Source organism: Anopheles marshallii, chromosome 3 (genome assembly GCF_943734725.1).
Source record: "Anopheles marshallii chromosome 3, idAnoMarsDA_429_01, whole genome shotgun sequence".
NCBI classification, from domain to species: Eukaryota; Metazoa; Arthropoda; class Insecta; order Diptera; family Culicidae; genus Anopheles; species Anopheles marshallii.
Window position 1 is genome coordinate 80,038,639 of NC_071327.1, and position 11,306 is coordinate 80,049,944.

The window sequence follows — 11,306 nt, forward strand, 5'->3', positions numbered from 1 at the left end:
TGTTTTATGCATGCATTACCGAGGTAAAACTGTATGTTATAATACTCTGCAATGTGCTTTCAGCGATGGCGGAAGCAGCAATTCCTACAGATCATCGTGCGGTGTAGAATCATGCGTAGGTACTAACTGATGTTTCTTTGTCAGCCTATACGCTAAAAATGCGATTATCGCAACACCAACTAAAACCGCAATGCCAACGCCTACGTACAGCAGAATCTCATTGGTGGTGCTTGATTCGTTGGAGTCAAGTTCCTGTGTTCTTGTCGTATCGGTTGTGGTGGTTGTTTCACTATCCTGTGACGACTGACTCACGGTTTCCTGGGTCTTATTTCTCGGGACATCTTTAATGTACGATAAGCAGCATAGTCCTTGGATGCTGTCAAACCCGAGATGGCATTTTCGGGATTGGGTAGGCGTTTCAACGTCCTTTTCTTTGAAGTGTGCCAACAGTAATTCTAGTAGATCGCAGCGAAGGCTATTCCCATCGAGATAGAGCCGTTTCAGGGCCGGTAGGTCTTGTCGAATGTCGGAAACAATCAGATTGGTCATTATGGTGTCGCGCAGATACAGTTCCTCCAGGTTGGGAATAGTGCGGAACACCTCCAAATCGAAGTTACTCGGCGTGATTGGATTGCCCGACAGATCAAGCAGCTTCAGTTTTGGCAGCGTTGAACGGATTTCATTCTCGACGTAGTGTGCATGCATGTGAGTCACGTACAGTTCGGTCAGGTTAGAAAGCGAACCGAACTGCGATAAATCGATTGTGCCTTCGTTGTATTCGGCAACGGCCGTTTTGCTCAAATCCAGTACTTCCAATCCTTTCAAACTGCCCACAATGGTGTTGATGCTCGAGAGGGGATTCTCTTGTATGTGTAGTTCTTTCAGCACTGTGTTTGAACCTTCGATGAGTAATTTGGTAATCTGATTCTGCTCAGCGTACACTATCTTCATACGGTTTTTTATTTTAAGCGTCTCGAGGGTTCCATTCCTCATCACCAGTATTTCCAGTCCAGGAAATCGATCAAAGAAACTATCCGGTATGCTGGGAAGGTTGCAGTCAACGAAAGCAACCTTGGATGCGTTTGAGCCGGCGAACTCGGGTTCGGGCTTACCTTTGTTCCACACAAGCGACCGGAATATGCAAAACTGGTCCCATTTGTTCGGGGCGTACTCATACTGTTCGATTGTGCACTCCAAGTTTTGGGCCACAATTATTGACACGAACTGCAGGACAATTATTCCTACTGCGATACGGTAGAAGAAATACATTGTCAACTACAAATTTATGTTCCGCAACTGATTGCGTCTCCTGGCGAGATCTGCCTCAAAATCCCAAACTATGTTGCTGTTATTGCCCGCTGATTCACAGGCGTATCTGCCAAACTGTTTCCCAGTTGAATGACGCCCAAGCGTAGCTTAGGTCGCGATTACACTGTATGTAATAGAATTCATGTTTATCTAGATGCATAAAGCGCTCAAAATTGTGATAATTTGTACAACGGTAAAGAACAACGAATTGCATACTATTTCAGTATTTTTGCATTTAATTCGATCATTTCGACGACCATAAAATAAATTTAATTCCCAGTGCAACTATTCTCCGAGATACACGACACCTCTTGAACGCGGATACGGAGATATGTGGTTTTTGAACTTTGACTACTAAATTAATTTCAAGCATAAACAAAAAGAAGGGGCAAAAATGATATAATTTTATTGTAATTAGTTTTCAATATTTGTTACTGTTTTCCTTTCAAAAGTCACTATAAATGCTGAATGTATTGAGGTAAATAAGGAAATCGACCTTCTCACTTACAAATCTCATCGATATTGCACTGGGTGATTCGAGATACGCGTAACTTAATGTATCTCCGGAACTGTCTGTATCATACCGTTATCATCACTGCCAAAAAGGATACTTTCAAAAGCTATTTAAAAGTCCTTTAGCTTTCAAGCAGTTTGCTTAAAGAACTATTCACCCCCGTCTTGTTTCGCTATTTTGCATTGCGGTTCGTCGTCTGCATTCGGTACTGGTGGAGAAGATTCTTTTTCCTTATCCAGCTCTTCTGCCTTAGCGGCTGCTTGGCCTAATTTTTCCAATGTTCGTTGATTACTCGACGAGGTGTCGGTTTTCAAGATCTCTCGTAAAGCCATCGTAGCGTATGTGGAAGTAGGTAGTCGGAAGTCCAATAGAACCGCTTTCTGAGCCGACTCGTTCGCTGTGGAAGGTCGAGAATGAGATGAATTTAAATGATTAAATGAAGCAAAAGTAAACCGCGCGCTGCCCACTCACCTGCCCACTCAACAAACGGTGGTTCTGGAAGTTTATTAAATTTATCCAAATCAGAAAGAATAAGAGTGTCCGTGGCGTTTACATAGTGTACAATTTTCCACTCCAAACGTTCAGGCAGGACAAACAGTTTCCGATAAGCACCGGCAAGTGAAAGACTTTTCGATTTTAACTGCAATTTTTCCGACGATAACGCATCTTCGGCCATTGACTCCTCGTACCAACGGGCACATTCATTGCTCGGGTACGTTATATCATGCCCGGGAAGAGGCAATACTACATCGAACATAGTGTATCGTTCCGATGCGATATCGTCTGCGGTGAGGGGTCGTACAAGATTCTTGAAGTAGGATTTCTCTGTTCTTCCACTCTCACCATCCTCTTCTTTAGACTCGTTTTGTTCTGCTTGAAGTGCATCAATTGCATTTAAATCGCCTTCTTCGTCACCGCTCATTGCTTCCGCCTGTGCAATGGTTGCTTTATCGTGATTGTCCACATAAACCAAATCACCTTCTACCGGTTGAAAACCAAACTTTCGAATGCGTTCCGAAGCAACACGGTTCCAAATCAAACTTTGATATGCGTGCAAGTACAATAATCGTACGTTTCGCGGCAAATACCCAATGGCCCCCATGTAATCCTTTGCGCCATAATTTGCCAACCGGCGTAACAGTAACGCTTCGACCGATTTATTCGCTGGGGACAACTTTTTTAATGCTTCCGAAGCATTGTGAGTCTCTGCCCAAATCGATCGCATTTGCACCATGTATGGATGGTCATCTTCACGCGGCTGCAATATCAAATCGCACGCTTCCTTCCAGTTACCCTTGAGCAGCTCGATACCGATCTTGTACGTGGGCACTGAAGCACAGTTCCCGAACCGTTGCAGGCCATAGTAATTGATAAATCCCTTTTTGCGGAACTCTTCCATACAATCGTTGATGGTTTCATCGCTGGCAGTCACTTGACGGAGTGCAACGCGGAACCGATTACCCTGCAGTTGTCCTAGTTTCAGAACGTTTGGTTTAAACGAAAAGTTACCAACGGTAACGCACCCAGTACTTCGTGCAGCTTGAATAATCCTGGCCGGCTCTCGCGTCTTAATGCACATCCACTGTGTAGTTTTAGCCCGTCGGTCCTTCGTCCCAGCGTAAGTCAACACGGAAGGGGGACAGCATAAGCTTTGGCTGAGCAGCAGCGTCGCCTGAATCGTGTCAATATTTTCTTTGTAAAGCAGGAAGTATGTATACTCATGGGGCCATTTCCACTTTTCTCGTCGATCTTTTTTCTGCAATTTGTTATACTTTGTGACCTGAATCAACTTGCGATCTCCTTCGGTTACGGTCGACCCCACAACGGCAGCACCGAAAACGTCCTTTATGCAATTATGTATTGCAGTCCGATCCTCTTTCGACAAGTTAGTAGCATCTATTTTCACAGATGGCTCTCCGACTCCATCGACTATTTCCTGAATTCGATCCAAATTCTCGACTTCGATTAAGCGCTCTAATTCCTTTTTCTGATCTTTAGGCACATTTTCAGCCTCCAATTCTAACGTTGGTACTACGGAAACATCCGTTAGAATCGCTTCTTCGCCATCAGCGCTAATTTCGTTAACGTGGAAGTCTGAAAATCTATCAAATGAGAACGGGTATCATTGACCATGCAAACCTTTGAAAATCACGAACTAACCTGGACTTTAGAACACCTTGGAATCCTTCCAACTTTGAAACATATTCCGTACAGAAGATGTCTTTTTCCGCGATACAGGACGTCCGTATGGTATCGTTTGAATGATTGAATTTCTTCCCGGTGCTATGATTGCTGGCGTTATGCCTATGAGGGCCATGCCTTGGTGGCCCATGCCTGGGAAAACCATGCGGACGCTTATTTTGATTAAATCGTTTTCGTTCCATCGTCGATTAAAGGTGTACTGAAATAAGTGCACAAAAGGCTTGTTTTCACTGGTCAATATAAGTATTTCCCTTTTCGAACCGGCAAGCTTGTCGACAACGTGCGATTTGTTGGGATTATTTTGACGTTTTGATTTCGTTTGCTATTGATTGGCGCTGAACAGACTGCATTAATTTAAGCACAACGGGACAGCTTCATTGTGCTGGGTAGTTACTGGCCCCAAAAATATTAATTGTATATGCTTATAGAGAGATATGCTGTGAACCAGTGTTTAAAATAAAAATTAAATTCGTGTAAGCGTCCCAACATTCAACTTATGACGGAAAAATAAAAATATTTACAAACTGATGGTAGTTTCGAAATTATGTCCAAAATAAACCTGTTCCATTCCGCAATGCGAATGACAAAACGGGAAAGAAAACTCCGAATGTCTCTTTCATACGCACTACCATCCCTCTTGAACAGTTGGAGGAAATACGAGAGATTATGAGCGCGCGGCCATCTCTCGCAGAACTGAAGGTAAACAAATGCTTAAATGATTGAGAAAGAAAGAGAAACACGATGCGTGTGGTAGAAGAACACAATTCAGCATCGGAATAGCGCGCGTTTAGTACTCTCTCACCGTCCAAAGCGCATGGACGAAAGCGTGTCCGTTGTAGTCGTGTGTTTGAGTTCGTTTTGTTTAGCCGGCATTTCGAAACAAAAAAATGTAATTTCTTATTATAAAAGATCAATCACAATTGTTCCATGATTGTTATCTGATAGTGTGCTCTGATATAGTGATTTAAGTGTAAAATAAGGTGGTCTTAGATTGTGGCTACTGAAAGGTGCTCTATAGTACAGTTGAGAGGTTACAAATGATGGAGGAACGGTGAAGAAAGTACAAGTTGATCGTGAAAGGATTCAATCGGTACCATTAATGCGCGCCATCGGAAACGCTTGCGGGTGGAATCAACGCCGTAAACAAAAGCACCTGAAACAAACACGCCATAACAATTCCTACCGAGCATCTTCTTCATCCCGTGCACTGGCATACGTTTAGTGGAAAAGAAACGAGAAAAAAAAACCACGCAACCAGCGTTTGGGGAAAAGATACGGCCAGAATACACGCTGGCAATAAAACGAGAAATATATCGTAAAACGATAGTAAAAGAAAAACAAAAAGGCTCAGCAAGTACCAGGAAACAAACGATCGAAAAACTCGTTTTGCTCTCGGCGCGCGTTGTGTAGTTGTGTGTAAAGCGGCGTGCGTATGTGTGTTGTGTTTTTGTGTTTGATTTTACTCCCCGCTTTTGTAACGACGTACCGCTGTTGCGTGAGGGAGAGCGTGATCCCGCATACGGCAGTGAGAGAGTGAGAGCAGTGAGCTGTGCGCTCAATTTACGCGGATCGAACCAGGCTTGATATAATCCATCCAAACTGCATCGATCAAGATTATCCTTCTGTTTTGGGGGTGTTTGGTGCGCGCGTGTGCTAAGAAAAGTGCAAACATTAATATCGAAGAAGAAGAAGCAGCAGCAGCAGCAAATTGTTGATAAAAAACGACGCAAACAAACGCCCATATAAAACCATCAATCGCATATTTAAGTGCCTTTACGATAGTGCAGTGCCTTTGATGCGAACGCAAGCAGATTGTAAAGAAGCAGCAAGAGGAAAACAAAAAATTGCCCGGTTAAAGTAAAGTGCAACGTGACGATAATTTCTTGTGCAACTTCACGGCGCGGTGACCATGTGTGTGTGTGTGTGCGGGTATGTTAAATGTTTAAAAAGTTCAACGTATGAAAAAGTGCATTAACCACCAAGGCATGCAAAAGAATGAAATTTGATTCGAGCTGCGTTAGGTGAATTCTTAGTTGCTTTGGTTTTTTATCGTTCAATTTCGAAATCTTACCCTCGTGCTTTTATTTGCTGGAAAACTGCAGCATATAATAAAGAGAAAAAAAAATATATAGAAAAAGCATCGTGTGGTTGAAGCAACGAAAAACAAAAACCGCACCAGTGTCACATGACAAGCTGGTGTGATGTGTAAAGTGAAGAAAAAGGAAAAGGACCCTTTTTCTTACCACGAACGCGTGATCGTTTGCTGATCGATTAGGTGTGCTGTGCGTTAAAGTAAAGCGAGATACATTGAAGGTGCAATTATAGGCCTTACGGAACGGAAAAGCATGGCACTCTGCTAGACCCACACGTGTGAAGGAAATTTAAAAACGCTGCCACAGAAAACGACGAAGAAGAATACCATCACGTCTTCGATAAAGGTAAGAAAGAAGCAGTCAGGAACGGAACTGGTTCATTTTTATTTCAAAAAAGTTGAATTAAATCACTATGTAAATTATGCACAAAAGGAAAAACGCTTTTCCTCCTCGTATACACAATCATTGAAATCTCGAAGGCCGCAGGATGCTGGCGATTATTTCGTATCCGTTCATTGCTCATGGGAATCTCGTACTCGTGCTTGGATTTAGATAGTTGAATTTGTTCTAATTTTCTCTCCGTTTCCACCACGTTTTTTTTCTTGAGTTTTCCTTGGGTGGGATAAGTGAGCTCTTTTTCTGGATTTGAGTACATCCCACCTTTTTTGGCCGGGTATCTTCACCGGAGCACACGCGCAAGGCTTGAGGATTTGTTTCCTGCCCGTTCTTCGGAGATACGTGAGCTTTGAGTTGTGCTTTAAATTACTCACCCGCGAACCATGAATTGGGCTACAATTTAGACATGATTGGTGGGTTCTGTACCGATCGATTCACTTTCGATGGCGAAGCGTATAATAATCATCATTACGCGCCCTTCTCCCCCGATAGGCGCCCATTATCGCCCGCCACTGTCTATCAGTGTGTGGATGTGATCAAGGTTGTGTTGATATGATGTTAAGCGGAACATTATACCTTGCCAGCACCAAGTTTGAAGGTACAGAGTCCAAAATGAAGCAATTTGTGGTGGATGAGTTTTTGTCAAATCAATCAAATAGTGTACGTATTCCTATGGCGACTCTATCTTATAATGACTCTATCACTTATCACATTCTTGAGCATTGAATGGCGTTACTGTATAATAATATTTTATGTCTACTTCTATTCAATTCCGCTTGCCACATTGTATTGAGGCTTGGACAGCAATTGGATGTCGAGCTCCAGGGATATTGACAAGTAATCTGCCAACTCCAATGAGAAATCTCAACCATTTAACATTCGCCAGCAATTCGAGTGGGCATAATTCCGTGAAAAATCACCGTTGATGCAGCTGAGTCACAGTGATTGCTCATGCGGCACTGTAATGCACACGCTACCCGTGCGTGCGTGATCGAGATGCTCAATTGTGGTTTGCCAATGAGCGGAATTTCAATCGTTAGTCGCATGTTCGTCTAGATCAAGGTCAATTGAGAAACAAATAAACAATTCCGGGCACCTCCCCCTCCTTATTAGTGGGTCTCCCACCATCTTGAACTTGATGTTCTGATAGATGAGACAACGATGACTTCCTGCTGCCGCTGGTCCACCTTTTGCCGCAACAACTCTGGACATTGGCTGGATCGATCACATTCCGATCGAATACGAACGGTCATCTTGTGCGTTTGTTGTCGTTTAATTGCTCGCAACTCGCGCCATGGACACATCCATGGGTTGTATTTTCTAGCCAACCCAACCGGTTTTTCAGATGCTGCGTTCCAACGAACCGAATGGCTTGTCGCTGGGCGAAAGGGGAAAAGGGAAGATGAAATCAAATATCAACCACCGGTGGCAGGTAGTAGCAACAATTTGACTCGAGATCAGATTAATCGATAGATTTATTGTTCCTTGAATCTAGCACAACAGCAAAAAAAAACAGAATGGAGTTGGGCAAGATGATATCACTGAATGATTGTACCGATATAAAGATATAGCAGAAGCATTAATGTACAAAAGGCGTAACATTATTTACGTTTTGCGTACAAACTTTAATTGTATGCACCATTAATGCTGAAAAAAGTCATTCAACGCCATTTCTCACCGTATAAATAATTGTTTAAATTATCTTCACTTTAGTTTCCTTCCATATTCAAGCGGTTTTCTCCATTGCGTTGCGTGCACAATTTCCACCTTCAGCCTTTCCGCTTGCATTCGGCAATTTGTTTCACAATGCGAGTGGTATGGAAAACGAAACTGCTTGCCTTCACGCATTTCGTGGACTGAATTTTTGCACCACTTAAACATTCACCCCATTAAAACTGGCAGGATTATCGTCTTCTGCCGCACGCCACCCGCCGCCGTGCAAGCAAACATCCACCGTCCGTAGCGTAAAAGTGGACGAAATAATCAAAACCAGCGGCAGCGTGTCGTCTGAACCGTCTGCGGGGCGTTATTTCCATATACACCTCGGGCGTACCAGCAATACCAGCAAAAAGGCAGATCGTAGACGCTGATGCGCAGATTTTTGTTTGGGTGCGCGCGCGCGTCCGTCTGTCCGTGCCTCTGCCGGTGCCAAATTAACGTGAAGAATGAAAACTCTTCACACTGGCTTTACCTTTCCCTCTCGGCGATGTTGGGAACGGTGGTGTGGTGTGGGGTTGGAACACCACGACGGGAACCGTCTAGTGGGAAGTATTTTTATCTCACGCGCCAGGACGTTCTACTCAATGATCGGTGATCGGTGATGGTAGCAAAAGGGTGAAGCATGAAGCGGTAATTCGTGGAGATTCCCTGTTTTGCTCGATCTCGAAAATCATTTTCACCGCAGCGCTACTACTGCAAATTTTCCTCCCATTCGTAAATGGCGACCGCTGTAACGGCGGACGACAAACGCGAAGCTGATGTGATGTCTATCGCCTTGTCGCACGGTGTAATGTGAAATGGCATCGTCGATTAAGCGAGCTCGGTACGGTTCATCCCTCATCCCGTACCTCCCCCCTCCGTTCCCTGCTAGAGACGAGATCGTCTTGGGCGAATCGTGATCGTGCCCTATGCGTTCTTTGCTGCATTCGATTAAATGTTCGCCGTGAGGCATCTTGCTCGCGACTGACGTACTGTTGTCTTTTCTTTTTGAACGCAGGAAAGGAAAGCGCATTAAACACGTACCGATTTTTTTTATCCTTCCTGGTGCGATCCAACGAAGGCGAAGATGTGCGCAAAGAGCCCTGATGCCTCACCGGTCCACATATGCCCGGTTTCATCGCCGGGCGTAAGTGGCGTGCCTGGCGCTTAAATGTGACATTTGTGATGCGCCCCGATACATGAACTGCGTAGGTGCGGCCATGCGCGCAACTCGATGCGACGACATTTATATCGGTTCCGGGGATCGGCCGAGATCACTGCACCAAAGACAAGACCGAACCTCCCCTGGCCGATGTGCAGGCGCGCGTGCTGCCACTTATCTATGCGGCCCAGATCACACCTCAGCTTTAGCCACCTTGTCTAGCGTCAAGATTCGTTCGGTTGGGGACATTTAATGTGTGATGTTTGTGAGTGTGTGTGTATGTTTTTTAAGGGTTAAGAGTACGCATGGCTACCAAATGATACGTTTTAATAGCATCGAAAAAGACCCGTTAGAATCACGCCCCGCGCAAGCGAATAGTTCTGACATAAACAACGCCAAGAAAGCAAAAAAAAAACCCTCCGACGAAAGATCCTGTGCGAAAGCGGATGAAGAGTAGCCAGATATGGCGAAGATGGCACACATACACACACACACACACAAGAAGCGACCCAACCGAGAGGGCGTCAGAAGAGTCGAAGAATAGTTGCACGGCGAGTTTCGCGGCGTACGTGCCCGGACGGTTTAATCGTGAATAGGGTAGAGAGTGAGCTTTCCTCCCGGGACACACGACCCATGGTCTTGGACTGGGTTCGTCCGATGGGGGTTTGTTGGAAAAGATTGGAGATCGTTGGCCGTCAAGAGGAGGATCTTGAGTTGTTTTTTTTTGTTTTCAAACGCTCGTACGTGTTTGATTCTGAGCGTACAATGGCAACGAGCCCTCTGGACGCAAACGGTACACCATATGGTAAGCAAGGATTGAAGGCAAGTCCCGGAGATCTTCTGGAGCACCGAGGGAGTCTTCTGAGTCCAATCGCGCCGGTGCGGTGTTCGATAAGAGTCGATGGACGCTAAAATGGGAACGAGTTCTAGCAAAAGCTGGAGCGCAAAAAACTTGCTGCCTCGACGATTATCGGGCGGCGGATGTCTGGGGGATGGCATTGGATGGTGTGGCCGGCGCACAAATCGAAGTTCGCTCGGAACATTTAATGTGTGACATGTTGCTAAACCGGTTAAGTTTACCGATGAGCCTCCGGTGAGCCTTTGCACGGCGCTGCACAGTCGTCACAGTTGATTACGTATTCTTCAGCATCTTCGTGCGCCGGCAGTGTGGGTACGGCATCTTTGAGGCCTATCCTACAATTCGTTCAGTCATTCTTTGCACTGACGGGCAGACGCTGACTGCAGACGACCGCGGGCTTTGCGCACAATAGAGATGGTGGAAGATGGCGTACAGGAATGATCCAGCGCTGTGTCGGTGGAGATGTTTCGAAGCTAGTCCAGCAGCCGCCATCTTGTGGCTGGATGTTCCGGGGCTAGTCTTAGAGTGATCTTTGTTGGAGCATCGTATAGAGTGATCCTCTGCAAGAACTAGAGGTAAGCAGGAGCTGGTAAGTAGGAGCTAATCAAGATGAATGGTACAGATTTCTACAATCTTCCACCCTTACCGTAGCCCATCGCTACTGCCGATTGTTGGAGGCGGTGCTGTTCGTTTTCTTCCAAACACACTTCCGTGGTTTGTGACGTCGCCGAGCACTCTAATAGAGTTTGATACATCCATTTTCTTTCGCTCTGGCCATCCCGCTCAAGGCTCGTAAGTATCAGCGTGAGCGAGAGTCAAGAGATCCCGGCTGGATAAGAAAGTAAGGCTCCGTTTGGTGGGCGAGGAGTGGCTTTTAAGAGGAGCCCAAAAAATACGCTACTGAACGGAGCCGATTGGGCTATGTCAACAGCAGCGGCATTATTCGATGGAAAGTAGACACGAATAAAAAAAAAAGGAACTGAAAACCAAAGCATCAAGCAAGAACAAAGGGTAAAGGTGTACCCACATCTTGAAGGCTCCGGATCGTCAGTCTGTTTGCCTTCGTTCTACACG

General features: G+C 45.1%; 2 protein-coding genes across 2 annotated transcripts; both read right to left on the bottom strand.

Annotated features, from left to right (window-relative positions):
• Window positions 1-84: 84 nt before the first annotated feature.
• LOC128715315 (uncharacterized) lies at window positions 85-1,269 on the bottom strand. Its single transcript, XM_053810197.1, has one exon. The coding sequence runs from the start codon at window positions 1,267-1,269 to the stop codon at window positions 85-87; it is 1,185 nt and encodes a 394-aa protein (XP_053666172.1).
• A 702-nt stretch (window positions 1,270-1,971) lies between these two features.
• Window positions 1,972-10,991, bottom strand: LOC128713216 (pseudouridylate synthase 7 homolog). The gene is made up of 4 exons (XM_053808077.1): window positions 10,879-10,991; window positions 3,983-4,156; window positions 2,294-3,924; window positions 1,972-2,219 (listed from the first exon to the last, which is right to left on the bottom strand). Exons 1-4 carry the CDS (start codon window positions 10,989-10,991, stop codon window positions 1,972-1,974), a joined length of 2,166 nt encoding a protein of 721 aa, XP_053664052.1.
• Between the last annotated feature and the right edge of the window lie 315 nt (window positions 10,992-11,306).